Here is a 25,625-nt window from a genome sequence, read left to right as displayed (position 1 = left end):
CAAGGTAATGTTAAGTAGCAGTGGTGACATTTATTTAAGTAAATGAACCACCCAGTGTGATAGAATGGCCTTTGTTTTACTATGTTTCATTTTTGTGTAGTTGTAGCTTCTCCTTGTGTTCTTGTGAATAGAATGAAAATACTTGTTTTCATTCATTCAGCAAATTTTTCTTTTGGGTGCCAACTACGTGCCAGACTGTATTCTAGACACTGGAGATACCAACCAAGTTCCTGCCCAAATATTATGACCCATTGGAGGAATAGGCAGCCAGGCAGTTAATTACCATGTAGGGTAAAGGGGTGGTAAATGTTTTTAGAAAGAATAAAGCAAAGTAAGAATTGCCTCTTACTTTACATCCTAGTGTATGTCTTCATATAGATGTAACTTGTTTTATGAAACAGTACCTACTTTGACTATTTGTAATGTAACTGATATTTTTTAAGTGTATTTCCTTTTAAAAAATGCTAGCCTATTAAGTTGATTTCATGAGACACTGATAGGTCATACCCCACGATTTAAGAAATACCGCTATAGTTCTTCAGTATGTTTATTTATGTTGAAAGACTTTTATAGGTTGCTATCTCCAATATTAGATATGCTTTGGAGAGTCATAAGGAAAATGTACATAGTCTGGAGTTGCAATTTCCACCAGCCAGATGTGGCAGCACTCAAAACTTGAGTCACTCAGAACTCAGTAAAAGTTTTATCACATTATATTCCTGGCCAGAGAGTGTAGGCAGTAAGTCATGAAGGACTCTCGTAGCGAGATGGAGGCAGAAAGACTTCAGCAGATGCAATTCAAAAACGTAGCCACTTAGTATATGGACAGTTAATTATATAAATCTTTTTAGCATGGCACACTATGCTCATACAGTCCTGGATGATCCCGGATGGCTATATATTCAGTTGTTTTCAACCCATTTTATTATGAAGATAGAGAAATATGTAACTTCCTTTTAAGATACATATCTAAAATGTTTAAAATTTTTAGTTTTTATTGTTTTAAAAGGGTTTAAATCTTTGCTTAGACTGACTGAAGAATATAGATTAAATAATTGATTTTTAAATAAACGTGATGCTTCAGTATTCAAATAATGATGTATCTTTAAATTATGTTTTTCAGAATGATGTCTCGGGAATGCTAGCTTATAGCCTCAAGCTCTGCATGTCTTTAATGCAAAATAAACAGTTTCGGAATAAAGTACTAAGAGTTCTAGTTAAAATCTATATGAACTTGGAGAAACCCGATTTTATCAATGTTTGTCAGGTAATTACATTACATTGTACTGCTGGGCTGTGTCTCACTACAATACATACTATATTTTGTTACATAACTGCAGTGGTTTTGTACATATTGATCTTCACAGCAGCCCTGAGAACGTAAGGTATGTATTGCATTGACATGTATAATGCACTCCCATGTATAATGTGCACCCACGTTTTTGGCCCAAACTTACAGGAAAAACATCTTAGTTTTAATTTTTTAATTCAATTTTTTATTTATATATAAAGCCCATTATATCTCTGGGTATTGTTTTGCATATGGGCACTGTTATTGCTTTCTAGAGTTACAGTTGTAATACATAAGCATGAATAAAGAATTAAGAACATTTGTATAGATACAGAATTAGTACTACTGATGTATAATGTGCATCCTTATTTTTCCCTAGAAAATTTGGGGGGAAAGTATATACATGATACATGGCAAAATAGGGCAGTTGGTATTCTTTTTTAATCTGTAAGTAACTGAATCTCACAAAACCAGAAGTTTATTTTGTTATAATTTATTCTTTCTATGTATTCTTTTTTTCATTTTTAAAATAATCCAAGCATTTAAGGAAATTTTAGAAAGGAAGATGATTAAAAAGGGAAGAAGAAAACAAAAATTATACCCGTGTTACATCATTCTAAAAAAGAATTTCAAGTATAAAAATTATCTTTGGTTTCATTACCCAAACACAACCAAAAAACATTTGGGTATATTTTCTTTTATCACTTTCCATGTATGAATTTGCTTACAAGTTTTTAAAAAATTTTCTTAGTGCAAAATAATACCCCCTCCACCCTTCACCACCTTCAGTAGTCACCACACTGTTGTGTTGTCCATGTCTGTGTTTTCTCTCTTTTGGGGGGCATTGGGGGACTCAATCCCTCTGGCCACTCTCCCCACCCCGTCACAGCTGTTAGCTTGCTCTCTGTTTATGAGTTTGATATTTTGGTTGATAGTTCATCTTGTTCATTATATTCCACTTTGGTATGAGATCACATGGTATTTACCTCTCTGACTGGCTTATTTCGCTTAGCACAATGTTCTCTAGGTCCATCCATGCTGTCACAAAGGGTAAGGTTTCCTTCATTTTTACAGCCAAGTAGTGCGGTAAACATAGGGGTGCATATATTCTTTTGAGCTAGTGTTTTGGGCTCTTCAGATATAGTCCCAGAAATGGAATCACTGGGTCATAAGGCATTTTCATTTTTTAATTTTTTGAGGTAACTCCACACTGTGTAGGTTTATCTTTTAACAATCATCACACTGTAAAAATTTTTGTTTTCTCTTTAGAGCAAGCATTTTGTCACACATTGTCAGACATGTTCTCAATATGTGTTTTCATCCTGCACATTTTTTAAATTTAGATTAATCTTTTAAAAGTGCTTTTTGGGGCAAGTTTGAAACAAAAAGCTAGAAGAAAAATATCCACATTTATATCACTCGAAGTCAACATTTTAGTGTATTTTCTTTCAGTTTTCTTTATATAGGTTTTTGGAGTTTTGTTTGCTCTTCTAAGTAGTTTTTAATAATTTTAAATAGTTTTTTTAAATGTGTATAAAAAACAGTTGTCCTCTGCCCTCTTCCTCTGTGTAAGTTCAGTTTTATTCCTCAGGAAATTTTATTTCTTTTAGCTTTTTTATTCCTTGTGCCTTTAAGACTTTTTAAAAATTTATATTTGTAAAAAGTATTTGTTAACAGGTAATAATACATTCACATGCTTCAAAGTTCAAAATGAACTAAGGGGTAAACAGTGTAAAACCTTCTTCCCACCCTTTTCTTCTAGCTCCCAAGTTTCATTTCCTGGAGGCAAACCGTTATCAGTCAGATACGTCCTTCAGTTTAACTTCTTCTTTTTTTAATGTTCTAGCTCCTCACAGACTTGTTCTAACTCTTTCTTGGTTATGCAGCAGTCATTTAGTGGCTGCACTTTACCGTACTTAGCCATTCCCCTGTTACGTACCACTTACTTTGTTTCTATTATTTCCTGTTTTCAATTTGTACTAATTTTGATTATGTGTTCATTTTAAAATTGAGTTATTTGCTACTGAGGGGAACAAGAAAATTTAAATTCTTAAAAGAAATTTCTCACATTTATGGATAATTTTGTTAAAACATATGGCAGATGATAACAATAGTTAGAACAGTGCTTCAAGGTGGTCATTTTAGTTCATCTTATCCTGGCCCAGCACCTGCAGTGTGTGTTAAATGAATGACTGACTACTGCAATTTATGGTAAAGCAGAAATTACAAGTTAAGGAGCACTTAAACGTAAATTATGGGTAAAATTTACAGAAGCCACAATTCATTCACCAGCCAGTTACTGAATGTAGCTAATCACCAAGCATGATACTAGGAGCTGTAAGTATAATTTGTATGGATTTTCCTATGGAAAGCAGATGCCATTTTCTAGTGCCAGGATCAGAAGTGGAATGCTAGACTAGATGGTTAGTCTGCCCCCACTTCCCTGTGCTTGTATTTTAAGGTTTCCTATATGTTGACTGACACTCTTAAGTATCTTGTAAACAAAGTTTCTGGTAATTATGTAATTGTTCTTTATTTGCATTTCAGTGCTTAATTTTCTTAGATGATCCCCAGGCTGTGAGTGATATCTTAGAAAAACTGGTGAAGGAAGACAACCTCCTGATGGCTTATCAGATTTGTTTTGATTTGTATGAAAGTGCTAGCCAGCAGTTTTTGTCATCTGTAATCCAGAACCTTCGAACCGTTGGCACCCCTATTGCTTCTGTTCCTGGATCTACCAATACGGGTACTGTTCCAGGACCAGAGAAGGACAGGTACAAGTATCTCTCGTAGATTCTAAAGTCTGGTTAAGGCTGTTTTGTTTTGCACTGTCCTAGATACATTAAGGAAAACCAAAGAAATGGATCCTTCTGGAAAGAAGTAAAAGCAATTTTCTTTTGCTTTTACAGGGAGCACCTGCCAGACAGCATGGGTGCCATCTAATTGGGATTTAAGTTCCATATTTGGAAATAAGAAACATTCTCACCTTTTTGTGCTTCCATTAGAACTAAATATACATATGTCTTAGGCTGTTAACAGTATTAGGTTTTATTTTCTTATATTTTTATACACACTTAGGCCACTTACGAAAATTTTTTAACTTAAGTGTGTCTTTATTCTGCCTGCTTATTTTCCTTTTAAAGTTGTCCACACTAACAGTGAAAGTTATCCTTCTGAAACCTAAAAACATTTCATATAAAATTGCAAGTCTTGTCCTGGCTAGTGTGGCTCAGTGAATTGAGTGCAGGCCTATGAACCAAAGGATCAAGGTTCAATTCCCAGTCAGGGCACATGCCTAGGTTGCAGGCCAGTTCCCAGCAGGGGACGCATGAGAGGCAACCATGCATTGATATTTCTCTCCCTTTCTCCTTCCCTTCCCTTCTAAAGATAAATAAATAAAATATTTTTTTAAATGGGCACAATTAAAAAAAATTGTAAGTCTTGCACCCTGGGTGGTGTGGCTCAGTGAATTGAATGCTGGCCTGCGAACCAAAGGGTCACCAGTTTGATTCCCAGTCAGGGCACATCCAGAATCTTCGAACTGTTGGCACCCGGTTGCATTGGGGACCTCGGTTGCAGGCCAGGTCCCCAACTGGGGGTGCACAAGAGGCAACCACACACTGATGTCTCCCTCCCTTTCTCTCTTCCTCTCTGTCTCAAAATAAATAAATAAAAATCTTTTTTTTTTATTGTAAGTCTTGAAAAGTGGCCTACAAGGCCTAAAAAGTGACCTGTCCTCCCCATATCCTTCTTGCTACTTTCTTCCTTACCACCTTCAGATCTCACTGGCCTTTTTACTGGTCCTCAAAACACTAAAAATATCCCTTCCTCAGTAAGACTTTCTTGAACTTTAGTTTTTAGTATTCTCTTTATTTTTCTTCTTTGGGGGGCTCTTACTCTATTTAAGTTATTTTTCTTTGCCCATCTTCTGTGTTTGTCACTTTTGAGTCATTTTCTGCTGTTTAATTTTTTCTTCTGATTGAATAATAATTTAAATACAGTAAAATGTATACATCTCAATTATATAGTTCAGTGAATTCTGAGAGTATAAACACTTACGTAACCATCACCTCTATTATCATCCCAGAAACTCCCCTTCTGCTCATCCAGGTCAGTTCCCTGCCCCTGAGGTGTCCAGTGTTTTGATTTCTGTCACCATAGATTAGCTTTGCCAGTTCTCGAACTTTATAAAAGTGAGATCATACGACATTTGTTATTTTGTTTCTGCTTTCTTCACTCAACATAATGCCTCTGGTATACAGCTATGTTTTTGTATGAAGCAGTAACTGAATCTTTTTTATTACTGAGTAGCATTTCTTTTTTTTTTTAAAGATTTTATTTATTTATCTTTAGAGAGGAAAGGAAGGAGAGAAGGAGAGAAATATCAATGTATGGTTGCCTCTCATGAGTCCCCTCCTGGGAACTGGCCTGCAACCCAGGCATGTGCCCTGACTGGGAATCAAACTGCGATCCTGTGGTTCGCAGGCCCGCGCTCAATCCACTGAGCTATACCAGCCAGGGCTCTACTGAGTAGCATTTCATTGTATGAATATATCACTGTTCATTTATCCTTCTTTTTCTGAGATTTTATTTATTTCTTTTCAGAGAGAGGGGATGGGAGGGAGAGAGGGAATGAAAAATCGATGTGCAATAGAAACATCAGTCAGTTCCCTCTTGCATGACCCCAGCTGGGGACCTGGACTGCAACCCAGGCATGTGCTTTGGCAGGGAATTGAACCAGTGACCAAAAGGTTCACAGGCCAGCACTCAATCCATTGAGCCACACCAGCCAGGACAGTTTGTTTATTCTTTCATTCATTCATTTATTTATTTATTTATTTATAGTATCTTTTATTGATTCTGTCATTACACTTGTCCCATTCCCGCCCCCATTCATTCCGCTCCACCCTGCACACCCCCTCCCACCCACCTTCCCCCTCTTTAGTTCAAGTCCATGTGTCATAAGTTCTTTAGCTTCTACATTTCCCACACTACTCTTGCCCTCCCCCTGTTCATTTTATCCCCACCATTTATGCTACTTATTCCCTGTACCTTCTCCACTCCTCCTCCCACTCCCCAGTTGCTAACCTTCCATGTGATCTCCATTTCCATGGCTCTGCTCCTGTTTTAGGTGTCCACTTAGTTTGCTTTTGTTTTAGGTATGGTTGTTAATAACTGTGAGTTTGCTCTCCATTCACTGTTCATATTTTTTATCTTCTTTTTCTTAGATAAGTCCCTTTAACATTTCATATAATAAGGGCTTGGTGGTGATGAACTCCTTCAACTTAACCTTATCTGAGAAGCACTTTATCTGCCCTTCCATTCTAAATGAAAGCTTTGCTGGATACAGCAATCTTGGCTGTAGGTCCTTGCCTCTCATGACTTGGAATACTTCTTTTCAGCCCCTTCTTGCCTGCAAGGTCTCTTTTGAGAAATCAGCTGACAGTATGATGGGAACTCTTTTGTAGGTGACTATCCCCTTATCTCTTGCTGCTTCTAGAATTCTCTCCTTCATTTTAATCTTGGGTAATGTAATTATGATGTGCCTTGGTGTATTCCTTTTTGGGTCCACCTTCTTTGGGACTCTCTGAGCTTCCTGGACTTCCTGGAAGTCCATTTCCTTTGCCAGATTGGGGAGGTTCTCCTTTATTTGTTCAAATAACTTTTTCACTTGTTACTGTTCCTCTTCCCCTTCTGGTACCCCTATAATTTGTATGTTGGAATGTTTAAATATGTCCTGGAGATTTCTGAGCCTCTCCTCATTTTTTTGAATTCTTGTTTCTTCATTCTTTTCTGTTTGGTTGTTTCTTTCTTCCTTCTGATCCACACTATTGATTTGAGTCCCAGTTTTCTTTCCATCACTATTGGATCCCTGTGCATTTTCTTTCATTTCACTTAGGGTAGCCTTCATTTTTTCATCTAATTTGCGACCATAATCAATCAGTTCTGTGAACATCCTGATCATCAGTGTTTTGAACTGTTCATCTGATGGGTTGGCTGTCTCTTTGTCACTTGAAATTATTGGCTCTGGAGCTTTGATTTGTTCTTCTGATTGAGCCATTTTTGGTCAGTCCGTGCCTGTTACATGAGTGGTGAAGCCTCAGGTGTTCACCAGGGCAGGGCAACCCAGGTCGATGGGTTGTGATGCTGTATGTGGGAACAGGATCAGAGAGGGAGCAATGGTGCTTGTTTTGCACTCTCTCAGATTTTGGTCCCCTCTGCTGCTTCCCACAAGCAAATTTGGCCCTTCTGGTGCTGGTTCCCAGGTGGGTGGGCTTGTGTACATTCTAGGACCCTGTGGGTCTCTGCAGTGAACTCTCCTGTGAGGCTGGGAGCCTCTCCCGGCACCTCAACCCCTCCACAAGTTTTTTCAGTTGGTGCTTTTAGATTTTATTCCCCGTCACTGGGGCTCTGGGTTGAGTGGTCTGTCTCACTGCCCGTTTTTTACCTGTTTTATCTGCACGCAAATGTGTGTCTACGGTCAGCTAGCCTCCTTGCTAGCCTTACTGGGTTTTCATCCCATGCCCACTGGGTCACCAGTCACTGCCTCCTCCTGGCAGGACCCCTCTCCTCCGGCCACCGACTCTGCCCCTCTTATTAGTCTGGATGAATGGTTCATTGTTGTCGGACTTCGGTACAGTTCAATTTTCTGTCTGTTCTGGTTGTGTTTTTGTTTCTAAACCTTTGTTGCCCTTAAATTTGGTTTTGCAAGGAGGCACAGTGTCTCCACCTATGACTCCGTCTTGGCCAGAAGTCCTGTTTGTTCCTATACTGATGGACATTTGAGTTATTTCCAGTTATTGTTTATTATGAACATCCTTATACAAGGATGTACAAGGATGTCCACAAAAAGACCGATACAAGTCTTTTTGTGGACAAGTGTTTTTATTCCTCTGGGATAAATACCTAAGATTAGAATAAGGGGATCACAGGGCATATGATTAATGTGGGGAGAATTTGCCAAACTGTTTGAACATGGTTGCTCATTTTATCCTTCCAAATGCAATATATGAGCATTCCAATTGTTCTACATCTTTGTCAACATTCGATATTATCAGTCTTTTTAATAGTACTTATTCCCATGGTATGAAGTACTATGTAATTGTGATATTAATACAAGTCATTTGTCAGATATTGTTACAAATATTTTCTTTCCATTTTTGACCTATCTTTTCATTTTAGTTGTGGTATCTTGATAAACAGTTTTTATTTTTTGATAATCCAGTTTCTCGTTTTGAGATCCCATCTGAGATATTGTTTACCAATCCATAGTTGCAAAGATGTTCTGCTAGTCTTGTTCTAGAAGCTCTACAGTTTCAGGCTTTGTGTTTTCTGCCTGTGGTAGATCTCAGCTTAATTCTTTGTATATGGTGTAAGGTAGGAGTAAATGGTTTGTTTAAATGTGTGGGTGTCTAGTTGTTGCATCATCGCTTGTTTAAAAGATTGGTCTTTTCCCTCTCGAATTGCCTTGGTGCCTTTGACAAAAATCAGTTTACAGTGTGTTGATTTCTCTATTTTGTTTGTTAATATATAGAAATATAATTCATTTTTGTATATTAATGTTGAATTCCACAAGCTTGCTTAAATCACTTAGTAGCTAGCAAATATTTTTATAGATCCTTTGATAGAATTTTCAACATAGGGATCATGTCATCTGAGACTAGAAATTTTACTTCTCCCTTTATAACTTTTATACCTTCTCCCCCTTGTTTTTTTGGGGGGGCAATTAAGATTTTATTTATTTATCTTTAGAGGGGGAGGGAAGGAGAGGAGGACAGAAATATCAGTGTATGATTGCCTCTTGTGCGTCCCCTGCCAGGAACTCGGGAACTGGCCTGCAACCCAGGCATGTTCCCTGACTGGGAATTGAACCGTGATCCTTTGGTTTGCAGGCCTGTGCTCAATCCACTGAGCTACACCAGCCAGGGCCCTTCTCCCCCTTGTTTTTCTGCATTTGGCTAGAATTTCCAGTACATTGTTAGATAGATGTGATGAGAGTGAACATCTTTACTTTGTTCCTGATCTTTGGGGAATAGCTTTTAGTTTGTTTCTTTTAGATTTAAAATATTTTCTTTTGTCTCCTTTTCTTGCATGGTATTTATTTGTTCTCATGTTCCTTCTGAATTAATCTTCATTTCTGAAATGATCACTTTTTCTCTTTCATTTCTAATTTTTCCTAGGTCTGTTTCATTTCTGAATTAGAAATTCTAATTTCAATATGTAATATTCTTTTACACGATGTGTGATTCTTTATCTTTTACCTCCTCTAAAAATGGTTCTCTTACAATACTTGATGGGATTTTACTTTGATCCTTTTCTGTGGCTTATCTTCCTTGAAGTTAGTTTTTGTAAATTTTTACAAAGAAGGCTCATTTAAGGTAGTTTTTGTCATTTCACTGCCCTTTAGAGCTTCCTTGTCCATTGTGGGATGGAGTATTAAACAAATGACATATTAGGTTCTGAGACCTACTTTTGCTCTATTTCCTTTCCCACTTTTATTTGGGCCTTTTCCTTTTTTGTTTGGATTCCTTACTCAGCCTCTCTTCCTCAAAGAATAGTGCTTAGACTTAGAAGACAGTGTCGGCTATGTTTGTTGCTCATGCATTTTGCTAACCTAGTTAGTTGCTTTGTGTATTTTTATTAATATATCTGGAAAAAATTCAATGACTGGACCACCTTCATCTTATTAGAATTTTTTCTGTTTCTTAACTGCAATATTTATGAAGTGATTAAACATTTTTTTCCTTGTAAAATATTTAATTTGGACATTGTTCACATCTGCAATTTGATAACATATCACCCACATATACTGTTCAGAAAAGATTTATCAAATTAGTAACAGTTGGTTCTTTTCGTTTTAGTGAATCAATGGAAACAGAAGAAAAAACTGGTAGTGTACTTGTAGGAAAAACACCAGAAGTGGTAAGTGTGCTTTTTGAAGAGGTTGCTTTTTAATGTATATTTCCACAGTATATTGTAAATTATTTTCAAGTGTTACATACCTGTTTTTATGGAGATATATTATTAGGTTTGATACGAGAGTCATTTTATAAAAATGGATTTTCTGTAAAAAGTAAAATTTTAAAGTCCAGTTCTAGACAGCACCTAACTTAGATAAAATTAAATCATAATATTCTCTCCAAAGAATGAAATCTATTCAGAATAACTCTGAATCCCTTATCACAGGGAGCGAAAAAGTGTGGTCTCTATGTAAATGTCAACTTCTCATAGAGGGGGCAGTTTAATTGTCTTTGTTTTCCTTGGTATACATGCTGTATAGAAGAGTTGGCTAAGTATTAGAGCAGCATATAAATGGAGATAAATTTTTCCTCCATGAGGACTTTAGTTTCTGATGCTCAGGTGTATGAACCTAAACTGTCCTTCACCTGGATCGGTAGTTTTGTGTATGGCCTGGCAATTCATGAGATAATATAGACATGCTGATTAAAGGTTCTTTTGAATTTCTCAGGATTAGGCATTTTCTCACCTGGAGTATAAGCTGGCTCTCTATAAAAGTGTTTCTTACATATTATCAATGATGAGTTATTATTCTTTTACAGCTTTTTTTGTATAGTAAAATATTTTGCATTGAAAGCTAGTTCAGAATGAATTCTTTCATCAAGCTGGTATCGTATCTCCATAGTATCTAATAAGTTATACATGAGTTTTCTAGATTCTACTATTAAAATATGAGTGTTATAGGTATGAACTATGAATTTCACTGATTTAGGGCTGTTAAAGTTGGTACAGTGAATCTCAGTAATATGTGGATTTTCACTCTTTGTTTATTTGTTTTGGCAGAGTCCAGAGCCCAAGGATCAGACTTTGAAAATGATTAAAATTTTAAGTGGTGAAATGGCTATTGAGTTACATCTGCAGTTTTTAATACGAAATAATAACACAGATCTCATGATTCTAAAAAACACAAAGGTAGGAAATTCATCTATAATAGAGGCTTTTTAAAGATATTTCTTTTTTCAGTATAAGTACTTATATTTATTTCTTATTGAATTCTTTATTGTATTTTATTCCTGATTAAGGAAATAAGTTTCTGTAAAAGTAACAATGGGAGAAACTCTTAAACTTGTTGATGAAGAGAATTAATATAAATTGAGCTCCTGTTTTTGTGCTGCTCTCTCATTGGGAAACTTAGTGGATTATTTTATTTTATTTTCTTTAGCTAACTTTTTAAAAATATATATTTTGCCCTGGCTGGTGTAGCTCAGTGGATTGAGCATAGGCCTGTGAAGCAAAGGGCCACTGGTTCGATTCCCACTCAGGGCACATGCCTGGGTTGCAGGCTAGCTCCCCAGTAAGGGGGTACGTGAGAGGCAACCACACATTGATGTTTCTTTCCCTCTCTCCTTCCCTTCCCCTCTAAAGATAAATAAATAAAATCTTAAAAAAACATTAATAAAATATATATTTTATTGATTATGCTATTATAGTTCTAATTTTTCCCCTTTACCCCCTTCTGCCTATTACCTCCCTTCCTTCCAGCAATTCATCACCTTAATCCATGCCCATGGGTTGGGCATTTAAGTTCTTTGGCTTCTTCATTTCCTATATTATTATTAACATCCTTCTGTCTGTTTTATACCTACCAGTTATGCTTCTTAATCCTTGCACCTTTTCCCACATTCTCCCCCTTCCCCCTTCCACCTGATAACCCTTCAAATGATCTCCATATCTATGATTCTGTTCCTGTTCCTGTTTGCTTAACTTGGTTTTTTGTTTTCTTGGGTTTTTTTGTTTTGTCTTGTTTGTTTGTTTTTAGATTTTTTATTTTATAGAGAGAGGAGAAGGGAGTATAGATTTATTGCCATTTTAATGTCCACAGTTTTGATCATCTTCTTTTTCTTAAGTCCTTTAACATTTCATGTAATAATAGCTTGGTGATGATGAACTACTGTAGCTTCACCTGGTCTGGGAAAGATTTTATCTGCCCTTCCATTCTAAATGATAGCTTCGCTGGATAGAGTAATCCAGGATGTAAGCCCTTGCATTTCATGACTTGGAATACTTCTTTCCAACCTCTTCTTGCCTGCAAAGTTTCTTTTGAGAAATCAGCTGACAGTCTTACGGGAATTCCTTTTGTAGGTAACTCTCTGCTTTTCTCTTGCTGCTTTTAAGATTCTCTCTTTATCTTTAACCTTTGGCGTTTTAATTATGATATGTCTTGGTGTGCTCCTCTTTGGGTACAACTTGTTTGGGACTCTGTGTGCTTCCTGGACTTGTATGTCTATTTCCTTCATCAGATTAAAAAGGTTTTCTTTTGTTATTTTTTTCAAATAAGTTTTCAGTTTCTTGCACTTCCTGTTCTTCTGGCCTCTCTATGATTTGGATGTTGGTACATTTGGAGATGTCCCAGAGGGTTCTTACACTATCCTTGTTTTGTTTTGTTTTGTTTTGTTTTTATTTTTGTTTTTTCTTCTTGCTGTTCTGGTTGAATGCTTATTTCTTCCTCATGTTCCAAATCATTGATTCACATTCTGGCTTCCTCCCCTTCACTGTTGGTTCCCTGTAGATTTTTCTTTATTTCACTTAGTGTGACCTTAATTTCTTCCTTTATGTTGCTTCCATACCCATTGAGTTCTTCAAATCACCAGTGTTTTGAACTCTGCATCTGATAGGTTGGTTATCTCTATTTCATTTAGTTCTATTTTCTGGGGTTTTGTTCTGTTCTTTCATTTGGGCCATATTTCTTTGTCTCCTCAATTTGGCAGCCTCCCTGTGTTTGTTTCTGTGTATCAGGTAGAGCTGCTTCGCCTCCCTGTCTTAGTAGAGTGGCCTCTTATAGAAAAGGCACCTGCGAATTGTGTGGGGCGGAGCCTTAGGTAATCACTAGGGTGGGGCAACCCTCTTCACCACTTACTGGCTTTGTGTAGGTAGAGGGCTCAGGGGGCGGTGCTGTTGCCTGGCTTCCTGTTCCCAGTCACTTCACCCACTCCCCATAAGTTGCTGTTGCTGTGGTGCTGATTCTCAAAGTGGGTGGGTTTGTGAACGTTTGAAGACCCTGTGGGCCCTTACAAGCGAAGTTTCCTGAAAATCTGACATTTTCTTCCACCACCCCAACTACCACTGGTTTTTACAGTCAGAAGTTATGGGGATTTATCTTCTGGTGCTGGGACCCTGAGCTGTGCAGTCTGACCTGGGGCTGGGATCCCTTCTTCCTGAGTTATCCCTCCTGATTTTTATACACCATACACCATTGTGACACCACCCATCCCTCCTTCCTCTGCTGCCACTGCCTTTCCACCCATCTCCGAAACTCCGACCCTCCTATTTGTCTGGTTGAATGTGGCTTCTTTGAATCCTTGGTTGTCGGACTTCATACAGTTCAATTTTCTGATGGTTCTAGGTGTTGTTTTGAGATCTAGTTGTAATTCTTTCTGTGGTTGCACAAGGAGATAAAGTGTGTCTACCTACACCTCCATCTTGACCAGAATTCTTTCGGCTAACTTTTTGTTTTAATCTATATGTAACATTTGGACAAGTACCCCAGTCAATACATTGATATAGTTTATTTGTCTATTTTCCCTCTGAACTGTAAGCTTTAGAACAGAAGTTCTTACCTTATTGTTGAAACCCTTGTTGGGATGCTGATTACTACAATTAACATTAATTTTAATTGTTGAACAGGTAGTAAATTTATCTGCTTCAGAAAATGTTTAAATATGAAAAGATATATAACATGAAAAATCTTCTTTCCCATTCCCTTTTTACCCAATACCCTTTTCCTAAAGTTATTTATTTTTTTTAAATTCATATACTATTCCATTACCAAATAGTTGTTTGATTAAAGCATATATAATAATGCTTCTCCAAACTTTCAGTACAGTTTTACAAATGGCAAAAAGACACAGAATTACATAATTAATGCAATTAATTATGTACCTCTTCACTTCTGAGGTACGGTGCTAAAGGAGGCGCAGCATTGCTCAAGCTCCCACGGCACCTCCGGGCCTCAGGCTTGGAGAAATGGCAAGTTACACTACTCAGAGACCAAAAACTAGAGATCTGCTGTCTAAATTAACCTAACTAAAAATCTAATGACCTCAAGTTAAAACCACAAATAAAGCTCTGTTTGACTTGCTTGTTTTTAATCTTTATAACAAAATAGCCAAGATCAATTACTTACATATCAGTTCAGTATATTCATGTTTCACCACAAAACAAGGACTTTTGTGTGTTCATGGGTGAATGAATACTCAGAGTGTGTATGAATACTCTGCTAGTGATAAAAATCTTTTTGTTTTTGTAAGGATGCAGTACGGAATTCTGTATGTCACACAGCCACCGTTATAGCAAACTCTTTTATGCATTGTGGGACTACCAGCGACCAGTTTCTTAGGTAAATATACTTGAAAGTTTGCACTTTGCAATCATCTCTAATAGACTGTTGGCATTGTTACATGGATGCGGAGAACTTCCATTGTCTGCCAATTCTGAATTTAAAAAATTTTTTGTTACTTTATATTGCTACTTTTTTATTGATATGCCTCCTTGTTTTAAGGCAAAATTAATTCTCTTCATAGTTGGCTTAAGTATCAGCTTTTGAATGAAATATATTAAGCTCAGGAATTTAATATAGTTTTGTTTTTGTTCATAGTGGAATTACCTATCATGCATTTTTTAGAGTCCTCAAAATATTAAGAACAACTTATGAGGTAAAATAGAATCAGCAGTAATTTGAGAATCATAAAGTGAAATGATGTATATAGCTCAAGGTAAATTTTTAATGCTTTGACTTTAGTATTTTAAAAAGCTTTATGGAATTTGTTTCAATAGTATTGCTTAATTTTCTTTTCTTACAGAGATAACTTGGAATGGTTGGCCAGGGCCACTAACTGGGCAAAATTTACAGCTACAGCCAGTTTGGGTGTAATTCACAAGGTAATAATATGCACTGACCAGTGTAAACAGGCATTAGAACAGCAATTTTTCTGAAGTTAATGAAAAATAAAAGTTTACTATAATTAATTGACAAGTACATTTTGTTAGTCTTGTTCAAGGAAGGATAAAGAAAGCTATTAAAGTACATATATATGTGTTGCTTTTTTAAAAAAGATTTTATTGATTTTATTTTTCAGAGAGGTGGGGGGTGGGGGAGAAACATCAATGTGTGGTTGCCTCTCATGCGCCCCCTACTGGGGACCTGGATTGCAGCCCAGGAATGTGCCCTGACCAGGAATGGGACCAGCGCTCCTTCGGTTCTGGATCCGTTGATTCTCAGGCCACTCAACCACTTAAGCCACACCAGCCAGGGTATATGTGTTTATTTTTAGTAAAAGGTAGAAATCCTTTTCCTATGAAAACTAGCTAAGCCATTTCTTAAAGGATGAACTGAAATAAGTTATTGGCATAGTCTAAGATGAATTTGGGGAAATGTTATAAAACAAGGGAAAAAATTGAAGCATTTTTTCTAAGCAGGATAGGACTGAGTCTTTTAAAGGCTTTTCTTTTGTTCAAGTGATAAAGTTGTATGAGAAAGCCCCCCTTCCTCCTCATCTTTCAGCAAGTGAGCATGCTGGAGAAAAACAGTAATCATAGAAAATGTTTGCTCTTTTTTTTCACTTTCTCTTACTGATGCCTTTGTTGTGGCTCAAATTTACAGGGTCATGAGAAGGAAGCATTACAGTTAATGGCGACATATCTCCCCAAGGACACCTCTCCAGGATCAGCCTATCAGGAAGGTGGAGGTCTCTATGCATTAGGTCTCATTCATGCCAATCATGGTGGTGATATAATTGATTATCTGCTTAACCAGCTTAAGAATGCCAGCAATGATGTAAGTGTTAGAATGGAAAACTACATTTCCATTAGTTAAGAGTTCAGGAAAATATATTGCCAAATTGTTGTAGTGAATAGAAATTTTGTTACATTTGGGAATTCCCAAAACAGTACTGTTCTCACAGAATTTTTTTCTAAAAGCTGATTTCCTTCCCTTTAAGTTAAAATTATGCTTCTCAATCCTTTAAATGTGGTAACAAGCAAAATAAAGTACCTGGTATTTGCAAAACAGACATTGCATCCCCACACTTTTTAGTCTTGTAATGGTACTAGTGACCTTAGTGATTATTTAGTCTAATCCCATCATTTTATAGGAAACTAAGGCCCAAAGAAATTGCGTACACTGTCTTGGCAATCAGAATTCTTGCTTGTTTTGATCTTTGATAAGTTTTAAAATGTAAACTTTGGAAAAACTTAGGTAGCCCTGTCTTATTTTAAAGTACCTTGAAATAGGATTTTGGACTTTAATGTCTATGTTAGAGAGGCTTTTTTAGAAAACTTTTAGGAGAGTAGCTGAGTCAGCCAAAAAACTTGTCATCCTGCTTTAATGAAAAGATTAAAGCCAACAGAAACATCTGCCCCAGCTAGCAAACCCCCGAACCACAGTCCTTATCTATATTTACTTGTGCCTTACCTGGTTTCTTCTGGTCTTAGGTAAGAACTTTCCTATCAGACAAAGGTTTTTGGTTGCCAGCAACAGAAACCACCTCTACCTTAAAGAGAAGCTGGTGAACCATTTCTCACAAAGGTTAAGAGGCAAGGCAGCTCTAGAGATTTAGATAACAGGAAGGCCTCTTCCAGGCCTTATTGTCAGGATGAGTGAACTTGAAAGGTTTTGGTTCTTGGGGCATTCCATTTAAGAAAGATTAAAATTCCAGAGGAGCATCCAGCCTATCTTCCGTCCTAAACCAACACTTTGGCTAGAGGAAAGTATGACAGTCCCACCAGGACTAATCAGAGGGGGAGGAGTATTCAAGCAAGATTGGGTTTCTGTCACCAATAAAAGGATACTGTGCATTCACAAATGACTTGACCAAGTGTCCTTCTTCAAGTAAAGACCAACTTTTGCTTTTGACTATGTTTTCTCCCACTTTACTCACAACCATGTTCCATTAGATACCTTTTTCTCCTCTTCAGCCTCCCTCTGTGCTGCCTTTTCCCACTCAGCCCATAAGGACATTCAGGACTCACTTCTAACAAAAGCTGATCTTGGCACTTGCTTCTTCCTCTTAGTTGTCATTTTTCTCCTCCTCTTATACAAACATATGGAAAGAGAGTTATAGGCTCTTCCGCTTTTTTTCTTTTCACTTTTCAACTCACTATTTTTCAACAGCAAGCACTTCTCTTTATTTTTTTAGCACTATTCTTTTGAAACTGAAATTCCTGAGGTTACCACTGGCTTTTTGATAATCAAATTATTTGATCATCCTAAGTAGGCAAAATGCTCTACATAAAGCATACTTTGAAATTAGTCTAAACGCTTAGGGTTTAAGTACAATGTACCAGATCAATGGAGGCCATGCTTTCTCTCTAGATCGTTCGACACGGTGGCAGTCTGGGCCTTGGCTTGGCTGCCATGGGGACCGCACGCCAGGATGTGTATGATTTGCTCAAAACAAACCTTTATCAGGATGATGCTGTGACAGGTAATAAGCGATTCTTTCTAAAGACAACAAATTTTAGGATTACTTAATGTCACTGTAATATTTACTTTCTACCTAATATTCATAGCCTCTTAAAAATCTTAACAGATTTTTCTACTTAAAGAGGGAGTGAATTTTTCCCCATTTTCCCCATAAAAATATATTTTGTGATATACAGGCTTTTAAAAATGTTTTATGCTATGTGTCTCACTGTATAACTGACTTTTTAAATAGACATTTACTAGTGATCTACTTGTGTCATGGGGCTATCCATACTGCTTGGTGGTAATGTAGAAAAATGTCATAATGACTTCTTTGAAATTAATAAAAGATTCTATGGTGTGTTCAGTCAAGATGTAAAAGGAAATTAGCTGTAAATATACAGATGTACTTGATTATAAAATACCCTCCCTTTTATCAGATGGTTTGAAAAGAATGCTGCCAGAAGCTTGTTTGGATAGCTGAGGCTAATATGCCACTTTCCAATAAGATAGGTTTTATTGAGTTTTCTGACATGGCTCTAATTTTTTAATGTTTTCCTTTTTACTCAATAGGGGAAGCTGCTGGCTTGGCCCTAGGTTTGGTTATGCTGGGCTCTAAAAATGCTCAGGCTATTGAGGACATGGTTGGCTATGCACAAGAAACTCAGCACGAGAAGATTCTGCGTGGTCTTGCAGTTGGCATTGCTTTAGTAATGTATGGGAGGATGGAAGAGGCCGATGCTCTCATTGAGTCTCTCTGCCGTGATAAGGTGAATTACATGTTACTGAGCCTCTTCTCCTTGCACACCTGCACCTTCCAGTTATCTCCACCATTTGTAAAACACTCGGTAGTGTCATTGGAAATTATCTCTGTTCCCCTTAGAATGCATTTGTTGATAAAAACTTTTCACAAGATACATAAGATCTAATAGAATTTAGAAAAGAGAAACACTGAAAAGTGTGAATACGAGTAATTTAAGGATTTTAAATTTAATGCAGGCTTCAGATCAATAGTTTTCAGATAAGGAGACCCAAAAGTTTTTTTAGAAATTTACAAGTTGATTTCTTTTAGAAATAGTATTTTTGGAATGATTTCGTAATCATTTAATAAAATATAATTTACTTGTTTTTTATAAAAAAATAGTGCCAGTCTTACTTGTTTGGATGAGGTTCTTTCCATTGTCTTTTGTTTGCTTTTTAAAATCGTATTGGTTATCATAAATATTCAGTGCTAATACTGTCCTCTATAATCTGCTTAAAAAAACTACTGCTATAATTTACTGATAAAACTACTAATTATTTTGCTTAACTGTCAGACCTCTATATCTCTTCCACTCAGTGTTCAGTGCCCCCAAATGAATTAAATGATAAAGCAAAAGCAAATTAGAATGTAGAATAGACCCAAGCTTCTTTGTTGTTCATTTGATAAGTGGAAGTTGAATGCCACAGAGCAGTAAGTGTTGATACTGAGTTTATGCTTCCTAAAATGTGTGAGGCAGGACAGGCGTGTGGCACAGAACATTGGAGATTGCAAGCAGTTAATTCCTGTCGTGTTAGTCTTATTTCCCCATTCATTTAGAAAATATCAACCACAAAAGAGTTCTTGAGTTCTTTTTAATCTAAAATGAACTCTCCCAGTTCATGCAACTATGCCCATTAGTCAGTAGAAGTTACTGTTTGAAATGAGAAGTTGATGATTGATGTTGAATTTTTTTTCTTAGGACCCAATTCTTCGACGATCTGGAATGTATACCGTAGCCATGGCTTACTGTGGCTCGGGTAACAACAAAGCTATTCGACGCCTGCTGCATGTTGCTGTAAGTACTGTGACCTTTCTTGGGGATAGGGTAGAAGGGAAAATTTGCAGATGAACCTTAAGTATTTAGGTGAGTGCAGCACCTATGCCACATGACCACTACCTGTGGTCTCAGGTTCAGATTCTCATTCATAGGCCATAATCAGCCATATGCTAGCATTAGGTTCACTGAACTATTCATACGGATATAGGACAAGGTGTCAGTATGAATGAAAGTCCTTAAAGTCCCTCAGGTGCAACTTCTGAAACCCTACTCCAAGGGGTACCCTTATTGTAAGAGGCAAGACCATGTGACTCTGTGCAGCCACCCCAGGACTGGGAAATCTAAGAACAATAGGAACCACTTCTTTTTACAGCCTGTGTAGTTAGCTTCTAGGCACCCCCAAGGGACATGGTCTAGTCCAAGAGACACATTACACAGGAAAGCCAATGACCATGTTTTCCAAGAGCCTTTTTCACTCAGTCCTCCTAATCCAGATGTAGCTTATCAACAATAAATAATGTTGCCTATAATACAGCGGGCATTCCACATATGTCTTAACTTGGTATATGTCTACTGTCAGTGCTGGAAGAAGATAAACCCAAGATCATCTTCCCATGCAGAAAGGATTTTAAACCATTGTTAACTACTTCTTCCCAGAGATATTCACATCCCACAGTATTTATTAATAATTTATCCTTTATCAGTACAGAATATGGTACATTCTAAATGTTTGTATTTTGCTTGAACCTTAGGACATAAGTTTTTGAAAATAATGTTGAAGGAACAGATTTCCAGTGTAGCTCACAAAAGCCATAATGCAGCTGAAATAGTCTTTAGAAGTAGCCCTGAAGCTTAACTGTCACCAAGTTTTGAAACTTCTAAGTCCTAAAATGAAGAAATTCTCAGATGAGTTTTTCTAAATTAGGGACGACATTCTAATAAAGGAGTAACATTTTAATGAAGTCTAATTTATATTTGTTTTTTATAAATATATTTTATTGATTATACCATTACAGTTGTTCTATTCCCCCCCTTCATTCCCCTCCACCCACACACTCCCTCCCCCACCATTCTCCCCTCCTTAGTTTATAACCACGTGTCTCAAGTTCTTTAGATTCTATATTTCCCCCACTATTCTCGCCCTCCCCCTATCTATTTTCTACCTACCATCTATGCTATTTTCTGTGCCTTCTCCCCTCTTCTCCTCCTCCCACACACCATTTACAAGCACTCCATGTGTTATTCAATTCTATGGTTCCACTCCTGATCTAGCTGTCCTCTTGGTTTGCTTTTGTTTTAGGTGTGGTTGTTAATACCTGTGTGTTTGCTGTCCTTTCACTGTTAATATTATTCATCATCTTTTCCTTATATAAGTCCCTTTAACATTTCATATAATAAGGGCTTGGTGGTGATGAACTCCTTGAACTTGACCTTATCTGAGAAGCACTTTATCTGTCCTTCCATTCTAAATGAAAGCTTTGCTNCCTGGACTTCCTGGAAGTCCATTTCCTTTGCCAGATTGGGGAAGTTCTCCTTTATTATTTGTTCAAATAAGTGTTCCACTCGTGGCTGTTTCTTTCCCCCTTCTGGTACCCCTATAATCCGGATGTTGGAACATTTAAAGATGTCCTGGAGGTTCCTAAGCCTCTCCTCATTTTTTGAATTCTCATTTCTTCATTCCTTTCTGGTCAGATGTTTTGTTCTTCCTTCTGGTCCATTCCATTGATTTGAGTCCCAGTTTCCTTTCCATCGCTATTGGTTTCCTGGACATCTCCCTTCATTTCAATTAGTTTAGCCTTCATATGTTTCTCTAATTTGTGACTGTAGTCTACCAGTTCTGTGAGCATCCTGATAAATAGTGTCTTAAATTGGGCTTCTGAGAGGCTGGCAATTTCTCGGTCGCTTAGGGTTATTGGCTCTGGGACTTTGAGTTCCTCTTGCGCCATCTTTTGGGCTGTTCGTGCCTGTTAAGTAGCAGGATGGGAGCCCTAGGTTTTCACCAGAGCAGGGCAACTCAGGTGCTGGGTTGTGACGTTGTATGTGGGGGCGGGGTCAAAGAGGGACAATGGCTTCCCTCCGCCGCCTGCTGCCGCGACCCCCACCGGCACCGCAGCCACCACTGTCACCGGGCCCACGCGTTTCGTTCCACTGCACTCGAGTGTGTCACCGCTGTCGGCCCTCCACCACTGGGTTCGTCCCCTGGGGCCTGCGTGGTCCGTCTCACTGTGCGCGAATGTGCGACCTTGGTCAGTCTGCCCCGCACCCTGACTGGCTTTGGGCTGCCCGCACGCCTAGCGCCTAGGTCGGGGGATCTGTCCTGCCCGACCCAGCTCCGTTGCTGGTTCCGCCTCTCTTACGGTCCCCGTTGAACGGTTCGTAGCTGTCGGACTTCCGTATAATTCCGTGTTCTGGTCTCTGGGTGTGTCCTAGTTCTCCAAAACTTTTGTTGTAGTCAAACTTGGTTGTGGGAGAAGGCACAGTGTTTCCACCTATGCCTCCATCTTGGCGGAAGTCCTAATTTATATTTGAATGATGTGGGCCTCATACAAATTTTCTGTGGTAATAAAATGCATGGCATAATGTAACATTTTCATTTTTTTCTAGGTAAGCGATGTTAATGACGATGTCAGAAGGGCAGCAGTAGAATCACTTGGGTTCATTCTATTCAGGTAATAACTCTAACTTCCAGTTCTGTTTGTATTTCATTTCTTTTCATGTTTTGTTTCTCATAGTCAGTAACAGTTTAAACAGAAACTCAGATGTCTAAGGAATATATCTAGGTTCAGAGTGAGGGCCATTTAACAATAAAATTAGTACTGTTCACCTGAAAAAGAAGCAGGTGTGTCTTGGAATTCTGACAGTCTATTTGAGAAGACTTTTAGTTATTCTTTATTCATAACATTTCTGCTTATTAATTTTTAAATCTGAGTAATACCTTCAGTACTCCTCTTGCCACGTATATTGGTAATTCAGATGCGATGCTATCTCTACACAGGTTTGTAAAGCTCTTGAAATTTTCTCATGAAAGTAAAGGTAATAGGCTTTGTTTAAATGCAAAAGGGCAAAAAATTGCAGGTATAAAGATACTATTTTGGACTTGAAGATTTGGAGATGCCCTTGGCCGTAGAATACAGTAGTGATTAAGAGGACACACTCCGAATCCTGTATTGAATCCTAGCTCCACCACTTATTAGCCAAGTAACTTTGGGCTCAATAATGTTGGTAGATGCAGTAGTACTTCTTCCAGTACTTCTCATTGTCTCCTTAGCTCTGATCTGAAATACTACTTTTCAGTTTTATCTTAAAATATAATAAAGGAAAATTAAAAGTACTTCTCAAGCTCCATTTAGACACTGCTTGTTATAGCTTTTGTGATGAAATTATACAATAAAATAAGTTCCCAAGGTGCATGTTAGATGAATCAAGTGCCTCATGTTCTTTTAAATCTCTGGAATAGATTTTCTGCCTTGAGTTGCAGGGAGTGAACCTTTGTTGTAAAGATTATGACATAACTCAACAAATACTTAGAAACATCCACTGTGGATGATTACAGGATCTTCTCCATTATATCCCAGATAGGAAGCTATCCAATTACTGAAAGCTATAAAATATTTTCTTCCTATTGTGGGTAAAAATGTTGAATAAAACAGCAAAACACAGACCCATATGGCATACTAATTGATTTCTCCTTATACCAGTCAATTTCGTTGAATTAGGTTGTTCAACCAAATGCTAATGTTCATCCGATTATCCTCCAACCCCTACTTGTCCAATTTTTCACAAAGACACTAGAGAGCCCTCACTGAGTTCTGTAGACTTGGTGTCATGCAGATCTGTTAGTCTGGTGCCTCAGAAACAGGGTATGTGAGTAGTTGCATATTGTTTCTTTGTAAATCAGTAGATGTGTCTAGTGTTCATTGATTCCTTTTCTAAGATCTGACAAAATCTACATGTGTTAAGCTATTCTACAAGTTTTTGAAAGACATGCAACAGACTCCACAATTTTAACTTTTCAAATCTGGTTTCTTGAAAAGATTCTTTATGAACACTGGGACATTTTATGTAGGCGCTTACAGTCCTTTGTGTACCTTTGCCACTGTCTTTCCGCAGGTTCCTCAGCAGTGACTCCATACTTACACTGACAAGTTCTGTTTCAGGCAGAAGGTTCGTGAAGCTTAGAGATTTGAATTAATTTAAGCAGTCAGTCTCTTCACCTATTTTGCATTTTGATCCATCTTCACATTACTTTTTAGCTTTGTGATCTAAAAATCATTCTCCTGAGAGAAAAGATGGAAGAAGCAAAGTATAAGTTGAGTAGTTTTATTTCTTTCCAGCCATCTCTGGTATATAATTCTAGCCAAGTTGTGACCCTTACCTTCCCATATTTTTGCTCTAGAGTTTAGGCACAAAAAATAAATGATTTTATTATTGCCATCCAGAGAGGTTTGAGTTTTTTAAAAAAATTTTATCAGGGAACTAAGGCCCTGGCTGGGGTAGCTCAGTGGACTGAGCGCTGGCCTGTGAACCAGAGTATTGCGGTTCGATTCCCAGTCAGGGCACATGCCTGGGTTGCAGGCCAGTTCCCAGCAGGGGACTCACCAGAGGCAACCATACATTGACGTTTCTCTCCCTCTCTCCTTCCCTTCCCCTCTAAAGATAAATAAATAAAATCTTTAAAAAAATTTATCAGGGAACTAGATAATTTTAGTATGGGAAGTGTATCTTCTAGGTGTACTCTTAGCAACTGTTGACTTGTGTAAAGAATCCTACTCATGATAGTCTCTTTGTTTTGTTTTTTCTCAGCTGTTAATTCTCCTTACCAGTGGCTTTATATTTCACATCATATAAATCATTGGCCTAGTGTGCATATTCTGCCACAGAGGAAGTTGATGAGATAATTAAAAACTTTTTCACTCCTTTTTAACCTCACCAGTGTTTGCACTCAAATTAACAAAATTCATTTTGCCCTGGTAGTTCCTATAGTTCACACATGTGCTAAATTCCCAGCTTCAGCAGCAGATGTCTCCCAAGAGCTACTTTTATGCCTTGCTGAGCTCTCCCTAGGATAGTCAGATCCAGCTAATGAGCTGTTTATATACTTGCTGTGTGTGTGAGTTTAAGCATAAACACAAATTTGGAGGCATGTGGAGCATGTGGGAAGAAAGTCCTTTTTTCTAGATTGCCTAGGGGTAGACCTTGCCAGTGTGATTGCCATTTCTAGTGTGATTGCCATTTTTAGGTTTCCAGAAACAATTGTAGATGCCTTCACACACATAAAATACAGTTTGAAATGCTGTTAGAGTGATGTCTGGAAACTTAATCTTACAACACTTGGCAAGAATATAAATATATATATATACACATATAGAATATAAGTATTTATTAACGTATGCATTTGCCAAATCCATCATATTAGAGACAAGAACCAAAACTGAGAAGAATGGGCTTTTTTGTTTTGTTTTGTTTTGTCTTTAGGAACAAATTATTTTGCCTCTAATTTGAGATAATCGACCCTTAATGCTGCTGAAAACTCTTAGACTGGTAGGGACAAAAGCTTTGAAGATTTAGAAATTAAGTTTGTTGGATATATTCTTCCTGGCAGCTGACATAGAGCCTGTAAGATCTGTGTATTAGAACCAGGTTGTAGGAAAGGATTCTGTCATTTGGAGGGTACATACCTGGTTTACTTAGGCTGAGTTGCTCAGTAGCCAACATATTTCTTGAAGTAATTTTCTTAAACAAGTTGCATGGAGAGGGGGAGTGATAAAACAGTAGGTTGAGGCATAAAAATGGGCCAATCCGAAAAGAAAAGGTGAAGATATTGGGCTGTCTTCATTGCAGACCCCCTCCACATAAATATATGAGATAAGCATGAAAATCAAGTAACAAAAGTAAAAAGAATTGCCTGCCATTTATAGAGTGCCCACATGTACTCACCCTCATGAACCTTGTGAAATGTAAATGAGGAAACTGAGGTGCACAGAAATTCACTTTTCTGTAAATTCAATCAGTTAGGTAGTAATTGACACAGAGTGGATTTATTCCCAGAATAAAATAACGAGAGGGTAAATTAAAAATTTTTGTGTGTGAAGTTCAACCAAGTCTTTGGTCAGGCTTT

The 25,625-nt window shown here is 37.6% G+C and overlaps 1 protein-coding gene across 2 annotated transcripts in view; it reads left to right on the top strand.

Annotated features, from left to right (window-relative positions):
• PSMD1 (proteasome 26S subunit, non-ATPase 1) overlaps positions 1–25,625 on the top strand; it is a 98,639-nt gene that overhangs the window by 10,886 nt on the left and 62,128 nt on the right. For both annotated transcript variants that reach the window (XM_037063550.1, XM_037063549.1), the window contains exons 6-16: positions 1,124–1,267; positions 3,839–4,065; positions 10,153–10,213; positions 11,093–11,221; positions 14,557–14,645; positions 15,109–15,187; positions 15,909–16,082; positions 17,619–17,730; positions 18,282–18,478; positions 19,430–19,525; positions 22,112–22,176. In XM_037063550.1, the coding sequence (XP_036919445.1) occupies positions 1,124–1,267; positions 3,839–4,065; positions 10,153–10,213; positions 11,093–11,221; positions 14,557–14,645; positions 15,109–15,187; positions 15,909–16,082; positions 17,619–17,730; positions 18,282–18,478; positions 19,430–19,525; positions 22,112–22,176 (1,373 nt within the window). The remainder of the gene's footprint in view (positions 1–1,123; positions 1,268–3,838; positions 4,066–10,152; positions 10,214–11,092; positions 11,222–14,556; positions 14,646–15,108; positions 15,188–15,908; positions 16,083–17,618; positions 17,731–18,281; positions 18,479–19,429; positions 19,526–22,111; positions 22,177–25,625) is intronic.

Source organism: Sturnira hondurensis, unplaced genomic scaffold (genome assembly GCF_014824575.4).
Source record: "Sturnira hondurensis isolate 20B ecotype Veracruz unplaced genomic scaffold, ASM1482457v3 Scaffold0014615, whole genome shotgun sequence".
NCBI lineage: Eukaryota > Metazoa > Chordata > Mammalia > Chiroptera > Phyllostomidae > Sturnira > Sturnira hondurensis.
This window is presented reverse-complemented; position numbering and strand designations above follow the sequence as displayed.